Source organism: Littorina saxatilis, linkage group LG17, assembly GCF_037325665.1.
Source record: "Littorina saxatilis isolate snail1 linkage group LG17, US_GU_Lsax_2.0, whole genome shotgun sequence".
Classification (NCBI taxonomy): Eukaryota; Metazoa; Mollusca; class Gastropoda; order Littorinimorpha; family Littorinidae; genus Littorina; species Littorina saxatilis.
Window position 1 is genome coordinate 7,767,152 of NC_090261.1, and position 22,153 is coordinate 7,789,304.

Sequence of the window (22,153 nt, forward strand, 5' to 3'; positions counted from 1 at the left end):
TTGTATGTTGAAAGGAAGTACTGCAATTCCTTAATAATCATAATATTCAATAATCACATGACTTTTTAAACCAATCAAATGCCATGTTTCATCCTTTTTTATGCTCCGCATAGTGTCTCCACAACATTTTGCGCGATTCAGCCGAGACCGAAAGGAAGGAAAAGCGAAGATTAAGATTTGATATCGTTTCATTTTTATTCTCAAAGCTGACTAGTTATGTTTTAAAACAATCACAAACAACGTGCTTAGTAAAAACTTCTCTTTTTCAAAGTATGATGGTCTTTTTGCCTTGTATCCTTATTTATCTTCAGCTTGAAGCAATGTAAGTATACAAAAATTCTATTTTGCTTAATAGAAATTACTCAGTATATTTAATCTTATGTAAGAGTTAACATAATAGTCTGAACATATACAAGAATCACATGAAAGTTATTTCTGTGGAAATAATTGGCGTATTGTAGTACCTCTAATTAAATTGGCTATCGGGCACACTTTAAGGATCACAGATTTATTTTACGGGGGTCAGGTGACAGCCGCCGTAAAATTGACCTGACAAGGAGAAATCGACAAAAATTCAGAATAGGCACAACTTGGCAACTTTTACATACGAGGAGAAAGACAAAGCAATGGCCTGTGCAGAGCATGTTCTTTTGTTTTGCTGTCTTGCGTATTGCTTGTGCAATTCCAATCCTACTGATGCAGGTGTCGATCGCACAAGCGGTAAAAAAGAAGAGGATTTGCGTCAAGTATGAAGTGTACCATGACATTAAGCGCTGTATTTCAGCAATGACTTGGTGGATTGTTTCGAACCTTTCATGATCCCAAGCCTACATATACGAGACATAATCTGGGTAAAATGTCGTAACGTTACAGCTATTTGTTGACATGTTATGCGATATTTTTGAAAATGTTTTAAACTTGTCATAGGTTAGTTAGTTAGTTGGTTAGTTAGTTAGTTGTTGCTTTTTGGGTCCAGCGGACCATATAGGCCAAATCAGGACCCCTCGTCATAGGTTTGTATGCATACATTAAAAATATCTTACTTCGCATGCATACAGACAAATGATTGTTACAAATACTGCCAATGTTTAATTTACGTACAACAATAAATTATCATTGCTAGGCCTGTAAACACGATACTTTTTTTTTTGCATGAATGATGAGCGTGACATGCGTGACTGTAGTATGTTTTGAGAGCCACTAAGCAATAACCACTGTCATAACAGCCTGAACGTTCCATTTTTTTCATGTGTTTTAACATTTCTGGAAGTTTGCATAACATCTTAACAAATATCTAAACATGAGATCCTGAAAGAGGGCCCCAAAGGGTTTAAAATCGTGATCGTGATTGGCGTTTTTTGACCTTTCTGTGACCGTGATTGCCGAAATTTCCATTTCTGTGATCGTGATGGGACTTTGCCCGTGATCCGTGATGACAAAAAAATCAATTCTCGTGATCGTGATCGTCATTTGTTTTCGTGATCGTGATGGGCATTATTGCAAAGCATTATATTTTCAACGTACATTTTTCACAGCTGTATCACTCTATAATCCTCTATTCGTCAAGGAGCCAATTCCGATTGAAGGGAAGCAACAACACATTCAGAAATATGATTTTGACAGCGATTGCTTCCCTCACACACAAAAAAAGATCCAATCAGAAGGCAAATTGCAAAAGTCTGCCAAACTTTATCCAATGGAAGGGCTTCGTGCAAAAGTTTTGAGTGCATTCGGTCAAATTCGAATTCGAAGATCAAAAATGGCGTGCAGCGGTACTGTCATCGAACTTCTGTTATATTTTGTGGATTCAAGCCAGACCAAAGCAGGCGGCGAGAATGCCTTCCTTGGTGGAAAGGTCAGGATACGGGTCGGTCTTTCCGAAGACGAAATATCAAGGTATGTTGATCTATGTTGCTCTATGACTGTTCTGAATGTAGGCAAAGATCTTGAAATTTGTTCAAGATCTTTGAGTTTGAGTGAGATCATTGACATTGTCGACATTGCCACGTCCGGCTGTCACTCGCTCAGTGTGACCTCGACTGGCTCGAGATCGAGTCTGCGTGTAGCCAAAACCGAAACTAGAAATGTGTTTTTCATCCCAGCAACGTGGACACGCTTGGCATAGATTCTAATTGTCGCTTCTTTGCATTAAGCTTGGATTTATTTTAGCGCCTGTAAACTTTAATATCAACAATGGGAATTCAGAAACAGTTACAATGGCGGGGAGACGTGCCAGTTTGGGTCACTTGATCCTCATGTCAAAGACGATCAAAGTCATGTTCGTTGGGGATTTTGTCAGGCATGCTACTTTTCCGGTAATTGCCGGAAATCCGATAAAGCCGTTTTCAAAATCCGGTAAAGTCAAATTTATTCCGGTGAAGTTGAAAAATTTCCGCAAAAACGATCCGTGTGAATATCGCGCAACGCGACCGGGCGCCGGTCTCAATGAAGCCAGCGCACAGTTACTGTAGTGTTGTTTTCACCAGTTTGGAGGTGTGTTGAATGGTGGTGGGGGGAGGCTAAAATGGGATTTTTAACAAGATCACAACACTATTACAACCCTGAAAATGATGCCCAGAATTTGGAGCGATGAAAACCACTCCCATCTCTGAGATGCAGAAGGTGGCCAACATCGAACCGTTGGAAGACAGACGACAGGCAAAGCTTCTGATACAAGGAGAGAAGCACAAGAGACTCGAGAGCCATCCGCTCCACAACAAGTTCCAAGCTCTCACCAAGAACCGCTTGAAGCGCCAGAGCCCCAACCATCAGCTGAAAGCACAGCAGAGGGAGAATGCTGACATCCTTCAACCCAGCCCTGACCAGTGCGAGAGGCTCAATCCAAAGCCGTGGTCTCCCCAGAGTCAGAGATTCCATGTAAGGATGTCCATTCCTGGCATCTCTGGAAAACAGCAACAGAGTGATGCAGCCCTCCGCTCCCTTGCCCTGGAAGAAATACACAGGAGGTACCCAGCCAGCAAGTGGACCCACGCTTATACAGATGGTTCGGCAGAGTGCGCAACCAAGAACGGAGGAAGTGGCGTCTTCATTCAAATGCCAGGAAGACCCCCAGAGACACTGACCACACCATGCGGTGTTCTCTGCTCCAACTTCAAAGCAGAAGTTGTTGCCCTCCATACAGCTGCAGACTTCCTCACCTCTCTTGAGGAAACCCCACCCAAGGTTGTCTTCCTCTCTGACTGCCTGTCCGCACTACAAGTCCTCACAGCCCCTGCAGAACACCTCATGGAAGAGCTGAAGAAGTCCCTGAACGACTTGTCCCAGAAAGCCTCCGTAGTTCTGCAGTGGATTCCAGCGCACTGCGGCATCGCTGGAAATGAGAAGGCGGATGGTCTGGCCAAAGATGCAGGAAGACAGGAACAACCAGAAACCAGCCTGTCCTTCCGAGAGACCAAAACCCTCATCAAGCATCGCTGGAAGACAGCATTCAAAGAAAGAAACGGAGGCTACAAGCCAGACCAAGACCCCATCCACCGCCTCAGCCGTGCAGAGCAGACTGCCATCTTCCGGCTGCGTACAGGGCACTGCGGCTTTAAAGCGCACCTGAAAAGGATCGGCGTAGCAGAGTCGGCATTGTGCGATTGTGGGGCGGCCGACCAGACAGTAGAACATGTATTGAATACATGCACAAACTTCACTCTGCTGCGGAACCAGATCTGGCCAGAAGGAGCTACACTGGAGACCAAGCTCTGGGGAACGTCAGAAGACCTGAAAGCGACGTTCCAGTTCACGACAGCAGCGGAACTACGACCCTAGACACAACCGTCGAACGCAGAAGAAGAAGAAGAAGATGCCCAGAATGCACCAGATTGCACAGATTTTAACCGTTTTTTGAAAAAAATTTCGGGGGGGCATGCCCCCGGACCCCCCTAGTTGGCTCGCCTGCTTCGCAGGCTCAGGCTTGTGGCTTCGCCACTGGCACTGCACGCTTCTTTCAGGTAAAACCATTTTGGGCCTGTAGCATTCCTGTTTGTTTTTCAAGGCCATAAAGCCAGGCGATAGTGTACCTAAAATTGTATGGCAAAGTTGAAAATAAAGAACCCATCACACATACATGTACTTTAATTTCAATCCACCCAATAGTTTTTGAGAAAATGGGTTTACAAGATTTAGCTCTGGAAATGTGACATTTATTGTGCAAGTATATATTCATGTGTGTGAGTGAGAGTGTGGGAGTTGAATGTGTATGAGTGTAGAGAGAGAGAGAGAGAGAGAGAGAGAGAGAGAGAGAGAGAGAGAGAGAGAGAGAGAGAGAGAGAGAGAGAGAGAGAGAGAGAGAGAGAGAGAGAGAGAGAGAGAGAAAACAATGAAAACAACATTCTTGTTACTGATTACAAATCATGATATGTATTTCTATGTGTGTATGAAAGAGAATTAAAAAAATAATAATAAAAAGGTGCAACAGTTCTCACTTTGTGTTGAATAAACAATATATCCAGAGGAGCGAATTACTGTGTGGTTGTGTTTACTTTGACACGTGCTTTCTGTACATGCAACTTTTACCGTGACCGTGATTTGCCACTTGTGTTCGTGATCGTGAAAACAAAAATCAAGGTAACTGTGATCGTGAAAGCTAAAATTTCCCTTCCCGTGATCGTGATGATACCCCCCCTTTGGGGCCCTCCTGAAAGTTTCGAAGCAATCCGCAGTCATTGCTTAAATACAGCGCTTTTTGTCATTGTACCCCTCAAACGCAATAACCTCCCCTTTTTGACCACTCATGCGATCGACACCTGGCTCAGTGGGATTGGAATTGCAAACGAAATACGCACGATAGGAAAACAAAACAACCTGTTCTGGATAAATGATTCATTTGGCTTTCTCCTCGTATGTCCATTTCTTCATTGGTAACTTACGTTTTTGTCAGGTCGATTTTGCGGGTACACTTATTGCGGCGATCATAACAATGTGCCAGTTAGCTAAGTGGAGAGCCTTTAATGGCATGAACAAGTTTATATTAAATGAAAAGTGATTTTTTTTTTTTTTTGGGGGGGGGGGTATGAAATGGGGTGCAATATTCTTTCTGCCGAATTCATATATAGGATTTTTCACTGATAATAAGTGGTAGAAGACGGGAGACAATAGCAGGCTAAGGGTGTCAAAAGATGGACTCTTGTCAGTCCTTCTTACGGCTTGAAACTTGCCATGGAAGAAAACGTTGACGACGTGTGAGCCGAATTCTGGGTTCTGCCGCTCGTCAAAACTCAAAACCTGGCATTTCGCCCATTAGACCTGGACCAACCCAACTTGAAATTCACAATCTCTTGATAAAAAAAACACACCCCAAAGTGGGTAATGTTGAAGAATTCAGGGAATTGGAAGCTGATTCAAGGTATCAAACTTTCCAAACTGAGAGATAACCGTGGCAGTGTGTTAAAAATGAGAAGCAATAACTTTTGACTTTTGAATTGTCAACCTAACTCAAACCTAATTGCAATAGATGACGGTAATGTATCATATTTCCAATTTTTTTCTTCTGCTTTAGATCAACAGCGTCCACTGAAGGCGCTTCTTGGACAGCGTTGTCAGACTATGACGACCGCCTTCCCGACACACAACTGATATCTACGTCATCAACTACTGTGCACAGTAAATGGGAGTGCAGTCTCATATGCCAACGTCAGAGTAGGTGCAACGGCTTCTTCGTCAATGACGTCAGTAAAATGTGCCTGCCGGTCGCTGTAAAGATGTCATATCGCCGTGACGTCATCGTGAATGGAGTCACCAGGAATGGCTATCGTTACTTTTCGAACGGAGGTGATCTCTCCTTTCGTTTTCTTCTTCTTCTTCTCCTTCTTTTTCTTCTCAACTTGTAATAGTTAGCCACATATTTCTATTGGAAACTGTAATGTCGAAAAGGCTCTCTCTCTCTCTCTCTCTCTCTCTCTTTCTCTCTCTCTCTCTCTCTCTCTCTCTCTCTCTCTCTCTCTCTCTCTCTCTCTCCCTCTCTCTCTCTCTCTCTCTCGGAGTGGTCTGCCCTTACCACCAGAGAAGGACGCAAATTTCGGAGCTCCGCAACATTTGATAAGTATCTTCTCCTAAGCTACTATTGCCGACCAAAAATGTCACAAACGGGACTGCCACATCGCCTGGAACAGTTCCTGATCAACTTAGTGGACGAAGTTGGGCTATCTTCTTGGAAAATCCAGGGGGAAGGTGACAGTACAACAGTTGTGTTGAGGTTTGCTGGGCCGCCATCAGACCAAGCCAACATAGCTCACTACAGGAAGAAAAGCAGGTCACAAGTAAAGCGTGATGAAACAAGAAGAAAGAACTTCGTGCAACGCAAAGCAGCTGAAGCGGAACAGAACACAGCGTCATCGGCAGAGGGCCCTGTCAACAATAGCCGTGCTTCTTCTACCCAGCACGTGCAGGATGTGCAAACCAGTGTCACTCACGCACCTGCCCACTGTCACACTGCAAGCTCAACCACGTGCGAGAATGTCAACCCTTGGGTGTGTAGTGCTGTGACGTCACAGACAGCAGACGACGGAACCACTACAGCTGAACTGGCAGCAACGGACCGTGAGTTTGAACCAGATGATGTCTACGACTTAGCCTCACACTGCTCAAAGAACGTGCGACTTAAAGAGAAACTGTTAAACAGAAAGAGGAACCGCACTCTCACAAAAGTAGTGTGCGAAAGAAAAGGTGGAAAGAAGACGCTGTTTGCAAGGGGAGACGACTACGTCCTGACATACGACTGCGAAACAGCACAGACAACGTCATTCCGAGAAGAGGAGGAAACGCCCCCGTGTGTCCGGCGTCTGCCCCAAGTCGACCGCAACGTCTTTAGAGAAGAAATCGACCATCTCACTACTGACCTTCATGTCGTGTCTACACTGGTACAGTGCTACCTCCGTGCCATGCCAGACTGACTATTGTCGCTAAACTACAGGGCACACATATTTCATGTGTGTTTGTGACAAACCGCGATCGATATGGAACAATACCGCGATCGATATGGAACAATACCGCGATCGATATGGAACAATACCGCGATCGATATGGAACAATACCGTGTTCGAAACGGAAAAGTTATTTCCCGACTTGGATTACAAGTTGGATGCTTCGGACCGAATCACGATGCATTGTTTTTGTGTAACCAATATGTACACTGATGTTCGTGGATCGTTCGATTACCCAACCCCCCAGCACCCTTTTGCTATAAACAATATGAGTTTTCGCAAATAAACATTCTGATTCTGATTCTGATTCTCTCTCTCTCTCTCTCTCTCTCTCTCTCTCTCTCTCTCTCTCTCTCTCTCTCTCTCTCTCTCTCTCTCTCTCTCTCTCTCTCTCTCTCTCTTTCTCTCCCTCGTGTCTAATAAAAAACAAGTCGCGTAAGGCGAAAATACAACATTTAGTCAAGCTCAGTCAGTCAGTCAGTCAGAAAGTTTATTCGCCAAAACTCAGAAGTTCATTGCGATGGGGAGATTGGGGGGAATGGGAAACAATTTCGAAACCGAAAAACGTTACACAATGTACACATCAATGCGATGGATCACTATTTCCATCCCTTAGCCGACATGGTAATTTCCGCGTCAGTTTTTGTATTGTCCGTTTTGTGCGTGTACAACTAATTACACAGTTCTCTCGAATGTCGAGTCGCGAAGCATATCCGAAGACAACAAATGTGCGAACCGAGTGACAATTACTCACAGAATGAAACTGAACGCATTGCATTTTTTCTGCAAGACCGTATACATACACTCATATCAAAAATGAAAACAAGTACTACTACTCTTCTGCGCATAACTGTGACACCTTCAATGAAAATGTGTAACTCCTTAAATTTGCAAAAGTCAAACTTAGTATTATATGCCGACATTGTTACAGGTCTCTAGATTCTTATTAAAAGCTTGTTTCTTTCAGCAAATATTAAATCAGTACTTTATAATAATGGGACACAATGTTATAAGTAGAAAAATGTGTGGTTACCAGCGGAGAAAGCCCATCAACGTCTGGAATTGGGGTTGTTTCTCTCTTCTTTTTTTTTTCACCTTTTAACATTCTACAGACAATTTGCAACAGGACAGTACCACTTAGAGTGCAATATCTTGTACTTTAATTTTGACCATCTGTGCAACACAATATAGACCCATGATCTGATCTGTTCACTATGGTCCGGCGTCCTTAAAGATATTGAAGCGAGGCAACCATTTTGGACAATTTTTACTGGCAAATGAAACTTCAAGAAGTCCAAGGGACATTTGCTGTGCTCTAATGTAGACACACCTGCAGTACTAAAGTCGAAAATGTTTCGTAAAGACAAAAACAAAGAGACTGCCAACGTTCCAAAATTCAGAATAAAAAATAAACAAGAAAGGTAGGTTGTTGGAACGTTTGTTATTGACAAAACAATACATTCACAAATATATTGACACAACGGTCTGTAAAGTGAACAGACAAACAAATATTCACATAAAACTTATCTTGATAGTTCTATCAACTATTTTTTTTTTCGTTCATGGGCTGAAACTCCCACGGCTTTTACGTGTATGACCGTTTTTACCCCGCCATTTAGGCAGCCATACGCCGCTTTCGGAGGAAGCATGCTGGGTATTTTCGTGTTTCTATAACCCACCGAACTCTGACATGGATTACAGGATCTTTTTCGTGCGCACTTGGTCTTGTGCTTGCGTGTACACATGGGTATGTTCGGACACCGAGGAGAGTCTGCACACAAAGTTGACTCTCGCCGAACGTGGGGACGAACTCACGCTGACAGCGGCCAACTGGATACAAATCCAGCGCGCTACCGACTGAGCTACATCCCCGCCCTTTTCAACTATAAACTGATAGAACTATCAAAATAAGTTTTGTGTGAATATTTGTTTGTCTGTTCACGTAAAAGACCGTTGGGTCGAAATATCTGTGAATGTATTGTTTTGTCAATAACAAACGTTCCAACCTTTCTTGTTTTTTGCTTCGTAGATACGTTGATTATTGTTTTGTTTACATCAGTGTTTGTGCTTGTGAGTCCCGATATCGCGATGTAATCTTATCTTTAATCTAGCAAATGTGTGCGGGGTTCTCCGCTGCCAGGGGCAAAATCATAGAACGGAATTCTGAGCAAAGACGTATAGCGCATGCCATGATGGATAAAGTATAATCCACAAAGATTATCCAAAAGACAACTTTTAACATGGAACAATTGATCCTTCAAACCCTTTTTATATTTAGTCAAGTTTTGACTAAATATTTTAACATCGAGGGGGAATCGAAACGAGGGTCGTGGTGTATGTGCGTGTGTGTGTCTGTGTGTCTGTGTGTCTGTGTGTGTGTGTGTGTAGAGCGATTCAGACTAAACTACTGGACCGATCTTTATGAAATTTGACATGAGAGTTCCTGGGTATGAAATCCCCGAACGTTTTTTTCATTTTTTTGATAAATGTCTTTGATGACGTCATATCCGGCTTTTCGTGAAAGTTGAGGCGGCACTGTCACGCCCTCATTTTTCAACCAAATTGGTTGAAATTTTGGTCAAGTAATCTTCGACGAAGCCCGGGGTTCGGTATTGCATTTCAGCTTGGTGGCTTAAAAATTAATTAATGACTTTGGTCATTAAAAATCTGAAAATTGTAAAAAAAATTAAAAATTTATAAAACGATCCAAATTTACGTTTATCTTATTCTCCATCATTTGCTGATTCCAAAAACATATAAATATGTTATATTCGGATTAAAAACAAGCTCTGAAAATTAAATATATAAAAATTATTATCAAATTTTTTTTTTCGAAATCAATTTAAAAACACTTTCATCTTATTCCTTGTCGGTTCCTGATTCCAAAAATATATAGATATGATATGTTTGGATTAAAAACACGCTCAGAAAGTTAAAACGAAGAGAGGTACAGAAAAGCGTGCTATGCAGCATAGCGTAACCACTACCCCGCTCGCGCGCTCTTCTTGTCAATTTCACTGCCTATGCCGTGAGCGGTGGACCACGAGTATACGGTCTTGCTGCGTTGCATTGCGTTCAGTTTCATTCTGTGAGTTCGACAGCTACTTGACTAAATATTGTATTTTCGCCTTACGCGACTTGTTTAAAGTATGATCGGTCCGCGGTAAAATAATTACAAGCCCAAATAAAAACAAGTCGCGTAAGGCGAAAATACAATATTTAGTCAAGTAGCTGTCGAACTCACAGAATGAAAGTGAACGCAACGCAACGCAGCAAGACCGTATACTCGTAGCATCGTCACTTCACCGCCCGTGGCAAAGGCAGTGCCCGTGGAATTGACAAGAAGAGCAGGGTATTCGTTGCGCTGAGAAGGATAGCACGCTTTTCTGTACCTCTCTTCGTTTTAACTTTCTGAGCGTGTTTTTAATCCAAACATATCATATCTATATGTTTTTGGAATCAGGAACCGACAAGGAATAAGATGAAAGTGTTTTTAAATTGATTTCGAAAAAAAAATTTTGATAATAATTTTTATATATTTAATTTTCAGAGCTTGATTGTAATCCAAATATAACATATTTATATGTTTTTGGAATCAGCAAATGACGGAGAATAAGATAAACGTAAATTTGGATCGTTTTATAATTTTTTTTTTTTTTTTACAATTTTTAGATTTTTAATGACCAAAGTCATTAATTAATTTTTAAGCCACCACACTGAAATGCAATACCGAAGTCCGGGCTTCGTCGAAGATTACTTGACCAAAATTTCAACTAATTTGGTTAAAAAATGAGGGCGTGACAGTGCCGCCTCAACTTTCACGAAAAGCCGGATATGACGTCATTAAAGACATTTATCCAAAAAATGAAAAAAACGTTCGGGGATTTCATACCCAGGAACTCTCATGTCAAATTTCATAAAGATCGGTCCAGTAGTTTAGTCTGAATCGCTCTACACACACACACACAGACAGACAGACAGACAGACAGACAGACAGACACACGCACATACACCACGACCCTCGTTTCGATTCTCCCTCGATGTTAAAATATTTAGTCAAAACTTGACTAAATATAACTACGTTGTGTAAAGGCGATGTTAGACCGTTGTTTGATCACAAGTTTCCCTGTCAGTACGGAGTACAGATTCCGAGTACAGACACGGGAGACATAATTATGATGATCCGGAAAGGTGTTTTCTTCTTCTTTTTATATTTAGTCAAGTTTTGACTAAATATTTTAACATCGAGGGGGAATCGAAACGAGGGTCGTGGTGTATGTGCGTGTGTGCGTGCGTGTGTGTGTGTGTGTGTGTAGAGCGATTCAGACTAAACTACTGGACCGATCTTTATGAAATTTGACATGAGAGTTCCTGGGTATGAAATGCCCGAACGTTTTTTTCATTTTTTGGATAAATGTCTTTGATCACGTCATATCCGGCTTTTCGTGAAAGTTGAGGCGGCACTGTCACGCCCTCATTTTTCAACCAAATTGGTTCAAATTTTGGTCAAGTAATCTTCGACGAAGCCCGGACTTCGGTATTGCATTTCAGCGTGGTGGCTTAAAAATTAATTAATGACTTTGGTCATTAAAAATCTGAAAATTGTAAAAAAAAATAAAAATTTATAAAACGATCCAAATTTACGTTTATCTTATTCTCCATCATTTGCTGATTCCAAAAACATATAAATATGTTATATTCGGATTAAAAACAAGCTCTGAAAATTAAATATATAAAAATTATTATCAAAATTAAATTGTCCAAATCAATTTAAAAACACTTTCATCTTATTCCTTGTCGGTTCCTGATTCCAAAAACATATAGATATGATATGTTTGGATTAAAAACACGCTCAGAAAGTTAAAACAAAGAGAGGTACAGAAAAGCGTGCTATCCTTCTTAATTAGCGCAACTACTACCCCGCTCTTCTTGTCAATTTCACTGCCTTTGCCATGAGCGGTGGCCTGACGATGCTACGAGTAAAATGGCATTGCGTTTCATTCTGTGAGTTCGACAGCTACTTGACTAAATATTGTATTTTCGCCTTACGCGACTTGTTTATTACATTTAGTCAAGTTTTGACTAAATGTTTTAACGTAGAGGGGGGAATCGAGACGAGGGTCGTGGTGTATGTACGTGTGTGTGTGTCTGTGTGTGTGTGTGTGTAGAGCGATTCAGACTAAACTACTGGACCGATCTTTATGAAATTTGACATGAGAGTTCCTGGGTATGAAATCCCCGAACGTTTTTTTCATTTTTTTGATAAATGTCTTTGATGACGTCATATCCGGCTTTTCGTGAAAGTTGAGGCGGCACTGTCACGCCCTCATTTTTCAACCAAATTGGTTGAAATTTTGGTCAAGTAATCTTCGACGAAGCCCGAGGTTTGGTATTGCATTTCAGCTTGGTGGCTTAAAAATTAATTAATGACTTTGGTCATTAAAAATCTGAAAATTGTAAAAAAAATAAAAATTTATAAAACGATCCAAATTTACGTTCATCTTATTCTCCATCATTTTCTGATTCCAAAAACATATAAATATGTTATATTTGGATTAAAAACAAGCTCTGAAAATTAAATATATAAAAATTATTATCAAAATTAAATTGTCGAAATCAATTTAAAAACACTTTCATCTTATTCCTTGTCGGTTCCTGATTCCAAAAACATATAGATATGATATGTTTGGATTAAAAACACGCTCAGAAAGTTAAAACAAAGAGAGGTACAGAAAAGCGTGCTATCCTTCTTAGCGCAACTACTACCCCGCTCTTCTTGTCAATTTCACTGCCTTTGCCATGAGCGGTGGACTGACGATGCTACGAGTATACGGTCTTGCTGAAAAATGGCATTGCGTTCAGTTTCATTCTGTGAGTTCGACAGCTACTTGACTAAATGTTGTATTTTCGCCTTACGCGACTTGTTACATTTAGTCAAGTTTTGACTAAATGTTTTAACATAGAGGGGGGAATCGACACGAGGGTCGTGGTGTATGTGTGTCTGTCTGTCTGTCTGTGTGTGTGTGTAGAGCGATTCAGACTAAACTACTGGACCGATCTTTATGAAATTTGATATGAGAGTTCCTGGGTATGATATCCTCAGACATTTTTTTCATTTTTTTGATAAATGTCTTTGATGACGTCATATCCGGCTTTTCGTGAAAGTTGAGGCGGCACTGTCACGCTCTCATTTTTCAACCAAATTGGTTGAAATTTTGGTCAAGTAATCTCCGACGAAGCCCGGACTTCGGTATTGCATTTCACCTTGGTGGCTTTAAAATTAATTAATGACTTTGGTCATTAAAAATCTGAAAATTGTAAAAAAAAAAAAAATTTATAAAACGATCCAAATTTACGTTCATCTTATTCTCCATCATTTTCTGATTCCAAAAACATATAAATATGTTATATTTGGATTAAAAACAAGCTCTGAAAATTAAAAATATAAAAATTATGATCAAAATTAAATTTTCGAAATCAATTTAAAAACACTTTCATCTTATTCCTTGTTGGTTCCTGATTCCAAAAACATATAGATATGATATGTTTGGATTGAAAACACGCTCAGAAAGTTAAAACGAAGAGAGGTACAGAAAAGCGTGCTATCCTTCTCAGAGCAACTACTACCCCGCTCTTCTTGTCAATTTCACTGCCTTTGCCATGAGCGGTGGACTGACGATGCTACGAGTATACGGTCTTGCTGCGTTGCATTGCGTTCAGTTTCATTCTGTGAGTTCGACAGCTACTTGACTAAATGTTGTATTTTCGCCTTACGCGACTTGTTAAAAGATCAAATATAACTTGTACACTAACATTTTGTCCACAGTAACGTGTCCAGTACCCACCTTTGACAGCCTCGTGCACGTCCAGTCGTCGAGCTGTTTCCAGGTCATCAGTGCTGAGAGCAAGAACTGGACAGATGCACGTGACGCCTGTGACAGTGAAGGGGGGAGACTGGCCGTGCTGGACACGAAGGACAAGATAGACACCGTCATGGACGTCATGAGGAACAATCCTGGTGAGTTTTTAGAAAGAGCTGACCTAAAACGTATGTTTTGTGGGTTGTTGTTGGTTCTTCTCTTGATGGGGTCCAAATCAAGTGTTCGTGTTAACGTGAAAAAAAGTTTTTCGGATAGCTGATTTTATGTCACCTCGAAGACTATCACATTGCCTTGAGACATAAAGTCCAACTATCACACCCTCGCGTGCGCAAAGAGACAGACATACAGCCAGACAACCAGCCAGACAGACACACAGACAGATAAATAGACAGAAAGACAGATAGACGTGCACACAGATACAGAGAGAATGAGAGGTTTTGCCCGACTAAACAATGAAGTTAATCAAAAATAGAATATTGTGTCATTTCTATTTAGCAAACTTTTACTACATCAATCAATCAATCAATATGAGGCTTATATCGCGCGTATTCCGTGGGTACAGTTCTAAGCGCAGGGATTTTTTTATTTTTGTCCACATGTGGAAATGTTTTTTTAAATGACGCCTTTGACCACATAGGGAACAGCAAATTGCAGTCAAAGACTGTACTAACAAGCAGAATGTAAGTACACTTCATCAAAAAAAGACTAACGACTACAGCGTTGTTGTTCTCAGACGTTCCACTGGTACGCTACTTCCTGGGGGGCCATCGCCCCCTGGACAGGTGGAACACTCCATGGCCCAACGGCGAGCAGGACTACATCTGGTTCAACGGTCAGCCGCTGGACCTCGCCCTGACCGCGACGTACTGGACTGACGGTGAACCCGATAACAAGGAAACGCTTCAAAATATCATCCTCATGCGGGCTAACCTGGACAGGTCGTGGAGGGATCACTATACGACTGTAACAGGAGGCTACATCTGCGAGTTTTCTCTCATTTGAGAGCTCTGTCTGAAAAGAACGGTCTGTATGTAGAGGGTCTGTCTATGGAGACTGATTTCATAGCAAATTGCAGACACTACATCGCGATTTGCACTTACATATCCCAGTCTTAGAGCGAAGATTCAGTCCAAAAGTAGTTTTTCCTGTTTTTACCATAGCGAAACTAAAGACACTAAACTTTTCTTTCATCTGAATGGGAACTTAAAAACATACTACAGCGATTGTACCCGAAAATCTACTTCGCTACTATTTTGCTAATATTTTGTCTGAGATAATGTCAGAATGTCTTGAAACAAGTGTAACAAATAAATCGGACAGACTTTATGATACAGAATTTTGAATATGATCTAAGATCGCGACCACAAGTCAAAACTGATATTACGAATATCTCTTCAAACAATATCACAATTTCAAACCCTACAGTTCAAGAAAAAAACATCTAAACCATATCAACAAAACTGAAATCCACTGGCACACCAGCATCTTTGTTCTTAAATGTTATGGTCAAGGAAACAGGAAAGCTATCATTTTAATGGAAACGGGACTCTCAATACATTTCACTAGTGTCATGCAGGTAGCCAGTTTTAATGACATAAATCGTACTAAGCCTGCCTAATGCCTTTTGTCTTAAATACGTGTGTGTGTGTGTGTGTGTGTGTGTGTGTGTGTGTGTGTGTGTGTGTGTGTGTGTGTCAGTGTTTGTGTGTGTGTGTGTGTGTGTGTGCGTGTGTGTGTGCGTCTGTGTGTGTGTGTGTGTGTGTGTGTGTGTGTGTGTGTGTGGTTTAGTGTGTGTGAAAGTGTGGCCAAGCTCAAGCCGTCAAGGCCGGCAGACAACTCTGTCAGTGCAGAGCTGCTGTGAAGGGAGACTACTGCGTCATCCTGCCACACGCGCCCCAGATTGAATGAACCTTGTTACCTAAGTTCCGAACCAGGGACCCGCCCAGGAATTATTAAGTCTCTCTCGGGCTTTATGGAATGGGAACAGCACACAAATAAACCACACACACACACACACACACACACACACGAGCGCGCGCGCGCCTGCACGAACACACAACAACAACAACAACAACAAAACGCACTAGATAAATGCAGGCTAAAGACCGACAGCATCCCCGACACTGGAACTTACAACTTATTATTACTTTCGTTTAATCTCTTTCTCTAACTGCGATGGTCGATAGTTGGCCATCCAGTGTATTTACACCCCCGGTATAGGGGTGTGTATAGGATTCGCTCCATGTGTTTGTTTGTTTGTGTTCGCATATAGATCTCAAGAATGAACGGACCGATCGTCACCAAACTTGGTGAACAGGTTCTATACATTCCTGAGACGGTCCTTACAAAAATTGGGACCAGTCAAACACACGGTTAGGGAGTTATTGGTGGATTAAGATTAGGATTCGCTCCATGTGTTTGTTTGTTTGTTTGTGTTCGCATATAGATCTCAAGAATGAACGGACCGATCGTCACCAAACTTGGTGAACAGGTTCTATACATTCCTGAGACGGTCCTTACAAAAATTGGGACCAGTCAAACACACGGTTAGGGAGTTATTGGTGGATTAAGATTCTACAAGGACTTATAGAGGGAGATATTAATGGTCAAAGGGAAATAACCTTCTCAGTTGGTGGCAGTGAGAATGGTTATTTCCCTTTGACCAACGGGGGTGTTTTTCCTACCTGGGAGGAATTTCTTGTTTTATATGCATCTATCAAAAAGACCTGTGCTTCAACCTCTATCACAAAAGGAATGAATGATCGCCTGTACACATGAAATGTACTAATGGATCTTGTGAAAGGTATTTCCGGTGAGAGAGGATACCATGTATTCAAACGACTCGTTTGAACCAAAAATGAGCAAGTACGGGTGACTTAAAAAGAACTCTCGATCAAGGGATTCTTTGGGTAACGTTGTTGTTGTTGTTGTTGTTGTTGTTGTTGATTCTGTTGTTGTTGTTGTTGTTGTTTTTGTTGATTCTGTTGTTCTTGTTGGTGGTGGTGGTGGTGGTGGTGGTGTTGTTGAATGGACCCGCGCTTATTATTGACGCGAAAGCGGCTCTGTCATCAACGATTCGGAAGAATCAATCACCTCCTGAATATAGGCAACCATCCTCCATATTCTGAGGACTTTAAAATGAAGCATCGTTGATGTTTAGGGCTGCTTTGCAAGGATCGAGGTAAACACGTAAGTATTGAGTATAGTACCATCGCGTACCAAACACGATCGGTCATCCACACGCAAAAAGAAACGACTGCTGGCTTTTGTCTTACAGATTTGTCCACACCAATAACTCGCCATGACTGTTCTATTGGACTGCTCCGTGTTACATCATTACCATAACGATTGTAAGAACATTGGCCTTGGGCCAGGGGTGAAAATATGGCATCAACAGTGTAACCAGTTACAGGGCTTTCGTAGTGTTGGTAAGACCCGTTAGTCGGGAGTTGTTGATTTGAAGAAAAAGTTTTCTCATCAACAAACTGTTCATTAAAGCGCCGAAAAACTTACATGATTCACCGGCTTTTTGGTTTTCAGTTGACAAAGTGCAGGTTATTTGTCTTGTTTCTTTGTTTTACTTCTCAAATAAAAGACGATTTACAATCCGTAAATGACAGGAAGCAGCACAGAGAAAGACCCCCAGGCCTTACACGAACTGTCCAAATACCCCAGCGGGAAAGTTCTGGCAGGAAATGGTCTTGATTTTTATCCTGTACAAGCTCAACGATTCCCAGCCGGAAATTTGCTCGTAACGATCTGTGCTATCATTTTCAGGATCATGGCAGAAGTTTACTACTGCCATCATGTGAAGTAGAACGTAAATATGCCTCGGGTCATCTTGCCGTGTGGTTAAAATGTAGCCTACATTCCTTCTCCTGTGAGAGACCATGTTCATCAACTCAGATCTGTCCATACTTTTAAAAGGGATAAGTGTCAATCCACAAAACACAAAACAAACATAACAAAAATCTACAGCCTGGCTGCTTCCTGGGTAGAGTTGGATTTTTTTTCGCTCATTTCAGTCCATTTCGTTAATGATACCTGTATCAATCTACCACAGATATGAACTCAGCAAAACATACCGATACTTAAATTAACTCAGCAAAACATTCCCATACTTAAATTAACTCAGCAAAACATACCCATACTTAAATTAACTCAGCAAAACATACCCATACTTAAATTAACTCAGCAAAACACTACCCATACTTAAATTAACTCAGCAAAACATTCCCATACTGAAATTAACTCAGCGAAACATTCCCATAACAGTTAGTCATTTAGACTTAATTATGTCCCTTGAACATGACAATTAGGTTTGCACTAGATTGACCATTGAAAAGTCGAAAACAATCGCTTTTCGTCACGGTTTTACAGACAAATATCCCCTTACCGAAATGGTTTCAGCAAAACTGTAACCATAGCAAAATGAATTCAGCAAAACATTCCCATTCTACAGAATGCAGTCACGCTTGATTGTTGGTATGTGTCCAAGTGTAGGGCTGGTCTTATCCCGTGTCAAAGCTTGGATCGAAAGATCTAAGGTAGCTGACAGTTAGGTTTCGCGAGAAGGACGGCGTCTGCATGTAAGTCGATTAAATGTAACCTTTTTGGATCTGACTTCATCTTGTCACCATTCCATCTTTCCATCCCTTTGTATCCGTCTCTTCTCTCGTGTTTGTTTTCCCGCCCATGCAGCATGTTTAAAAGTGGTTCTGTAACTCCTTCAACAAATACTGTTCACACCAATCAAATGTAATGTTCCATCCTGTCTTTCTGCTCTCCGTAGTGTCTCCTTGCTGCAAGTTCTGCGCGATTCTGCTGAGACGAACTGTGCGACCCAAAGCCGGAAGGAAAAGCGAAGATTAAGATTTGATTTCATTTTGTTTTAATCTCAAAGCTGACCAGTATTGTATTTGAAAAGATCACAAACAAGACGCTTGCAGTAAAACCTTCACGTTTTCAAAGTATGACGGTCTTTTTGCAGTTCATGCTGATTTATCTTCAGCTTGAAGCCATGTAAGTACACGAATAATTTATTCTGCTTGGATTAAGATTCGTTCGTGTTATAACAAAATTGACCTGGTATGTTTACTCTCATGTTAGAGTAAACATAGGCAATTTCTGTTTAAACATTTACAACAGTCACATGAAGGCAATTTCTGTTGAAAGAATCGAACTTTAGTTCTTCCTCAAAACATTTTTTTTTAATTAATAACCTAACATTATTATATCCAGTGCAAAGTAATGAATCCAATAATTGTTCTGGGTTCAGCCGCTCGCCAAAACTCAAAACCTTGAATTTCCCCCATTAGACCTGGGCTAACTTAAAACTCACAATTTCCTAATAATAAAAAATTGTAATGTTGAAGAATAGTGTCCAAAAACTGTGCAAACGGAGATAACTTTCGCAGTGCGTTGAAAATGATGCAGATGCGATGGTTTTTGACTTTTTAATTGTCAACCTTATTCAAACTTAGTAGTCCTTTTCAATTGACATAACTAACCGACGTACTCTAGAAGGAGAGAGTTTAATTTTTGGACACTGTCCTTGAATTTTTATCAAAATGGTTTTTTTGGAAATGTATGAGATTGTGAATTTCTTGTCTGCTTTAGATCAACAGCGTCTACTGAAGGCGCTTCGTGGACAGCGCTGTCAGACTATGACGACCGCCTTCCCGACACACAACTGACGTCTACGTCACCAACTACTGTGCACAGTAAAGGGGAGTGCAGTCTCTTATGTCAACGTCAGAGTGGGTGCAACGGCTTCTTCTTCAATGACGTCAGTAAAACGTGCCTTCCGGTCGCAGTGACGATGTCATATCGCCGTGACATCATCGTGAATGGCGTGACCAGCACTGGTTATCGCTACTATTCGAACGGAGGTGATCTCTCCTTTCTTCTGCTTCTTCTTTTACTTCTCAAATTGTGAAACTTAGCCACCTAAGTCACTACCTTTTTCTGTTCAAAAGTGTGACATTTCGACTATCTGAAAGAGAGGTCTTCTAAACACTCTAACGCCACGATTCTTCCATGAACAATCAATCAATCAATCTCTCTCTCTCTCTCTCTCTCTCTCTCTCTCTCTCTCTCTCTCTCTCTCTCTCTCTCTCTCTCTCTCTCTCTCTCTCTCTCTCTCTCTCTCGGTATTACACACCGCTACGACCGAACTAAGGTATCAATAAATTACTGTTTTGCAGCGGGTTGAAAGAATACCCTATACCTCGGAGATATACTTCACTCGGTCTGAACGACGTCACCTGACATGTTATTTGGTGGAAGAGAATGCTGTCGCTTATTTTCCACCCTCAGTTCGGTAAGACTGAAACGATGCTCAGTCACGGAAAGAACTATCGAAACTTGCAAGCGCAGCCACGGTTGTCCTGTAATTTCCCGATCCATGTTAAACCCTCATCCTCAAAAGGAAAATAAGCGACAGCATTCTCTTCCACCATATAACATGTCATGTGAAGGTATATCTCCGAGGTATAGGGTATTCTTTCAACCCGCTGCACAACAGTAATTTAACGTTACCTTAGTTCGGTCGTAGCGGTGTGCAATGGGTGCTCTCTCTCACTCTCTCTCTCTCTCTCTCTCTCTCTCTCTCTCTCTCTCTCTCTCTCTCTCTCTCTCTCTCTCTCCAAAAATTAAATTAATAAATTAAGTTATGTTAAACATTGACACTTTTTATCATTGGAAATTGTACTTAAAATGCAGTATGAAAATGTATTTTTAAATTTGTATCTGTATATGCAGTTATAATGTATTAAGTTTGATGTGATAGTTCTTTGATTATATTGTTTTCTGTTCTTGTTGACCCTATATTAGGGCGAGGGCTGGATGTAAAAAAGCAATATTCTTGCTTATCTATTACCCTCGATAATAAAGATTTTGTCTTGTCTTGTCTTGTCTCCAAATTCATATCTCTGGTTGGTTGGTTTGTTGATGTGCTTTAGAGGTCGTGTGCCCTTGTTTGCTTTGGTTTTGGCGTCCTTAAAGATATTGCAGTCAAGCAGTCATTTCGGCGAAGTTTATATTGACAAATTTAGTTCAAGAAGTACAAGGGACATTCGCTGTCTTCTAATTTGGACAGACCTGCAATGGTAAAGTCGAAAATGCTTCCCAACTACGTTCATTTGTATAAACCGGTGTTAATTAAATCGATTCGACTGCCAAATTGTCCCTATTGCGTAGTTTATGGTGTGATTTCAGACCTTATTGACTTTAGGGGTAAAGATTAAGAGAACTCATACTACATATAATTTGAAATACCTGGATGATCTCGACCGGATGTTGTTTGGGTAATGTTGTTGTTGTTGTTGTTGTTGTTGTTGTTGTTGTTGTTAACAAGAGGTCAAATAATAACTTGCACACTCTCTTTGTCCACAGTAACGTGTCCGGTACCCACAATGGACAGCCTGGTGCACGTCCAGTCGTCCAGCTGTTTCCAGGTCATCAGTCATAACACTGTGCGCAAGAACTGGACAGATGCACGTGACGCCTGTGACAGTGAAGGGGGGAGACTGGCCGTGCTGGACACGAAGGACAAGATGGACGTCATGAGGAACAATCCGGGTGAGTGTGTAGGAGAAGCAGTTCGAAAAGTATGTTTTGTGGGTTGTGGTTGATTCGTCTCTTGACAGGGTTCAAGAAAGCAAGTTGAAGCCTCAATCCGCCTCACATGAGATTTACAGAACGATGACATCTTTCACTTAAACAGCAATACTAACCTTATGGGACACACTCACAATAGCATTCAACAACATTATATGACACTTACAAATCTCTTGAATTGCTATTTAGCGCGCTTTAACCACACACAATTCTCGTGGTTTATTCAACCCCCGAGCCATCGGTGCTCCGTGTGACCCACTATTTCATACATGATCAATTGAGTGGTTTGCGCTTTCAATCCTACTCTATATCTGTAAAAGCATGTTATTGTGCACCTCTGAATCTACAATACAACAAATGACTGATAGTGACACAAAACAAAGAAACTGTAAGCGGTTTGCCGAAAATTCGTCTGCTTTGGCAATGGTAAGATGCAGCTATTTTGATGTGATAGTCGCCCTGTTGCGGAAGTACGTTTGTATACTCAATATACACCGGCACAGCAACAAACAGTATAACATGTTGAAAATCTCAGTCGACCAGCATCTCAAAACTGGGAAAGTTGTATCGTTTTCAGTATCCTACTTCCCCGTCATCAACTGAAAAGATGCGCAATTTACGCGCACCAGTCAACTCACTCATCCACCTCGCTTGACATACATCCGGGCTCCCTACTATCAAACTGTTAAAACTTCGAACTGAACTGACTTTGTCTTGATGTTA

General features: G+C 41.2%; 2 protein-coding genes across 2 annotated transcripts in view; both read left to right on the forward strand.

The window, feature by feature from the left end:
* Positions 1–146: 146 nt before the first annotated feature.
* LOC138953573 (uncharacterized) lies at positions 147–15,417 on the forward strand. Its single transcript, XM_070325416.1, has 4 exons — positions 147–322; positions 5,507–5,778; positions 13,756–13,947; positions 14,544–15,417. The coding sequence occupies exons 1-4, from the start codon at positions 273–275 to the stop codon at positions 14,810–14,812; spliced, it is 783 nt and encodes a 260-aa protein (XP_070181517.1). The 5' UTR covers positions 147–272; the 3' UTR covers positions 14,813–15,417.
* Positions 15,418–18,646: 3,229 nt separating this feature from the next.
* LOC138953405 (uncharacterized) overlaps positions 18,647–22,153 on the forward strand; it is a 5,598-nt gene continuing 2,091 nt past the window's right edge. The window contains exons 1-3 of the mRNA XM_070325207.1: positions 18,647–18,832; positions 19,430–19,701; positions 21,206–21,391. Of these exons, the coding sequence (XP_070181308.1) occupies positions 18,783–18,832; positions 19,430–19,701; positions 21,206–21,391 (508 nt within the window). The 5' untranslated portion in view covers positions 18,647–18,782. The remainder of the gene's footprint in view (positions 18,833–19,429; positions 19,702–21,205; positions 21,392–22,153) is intronic.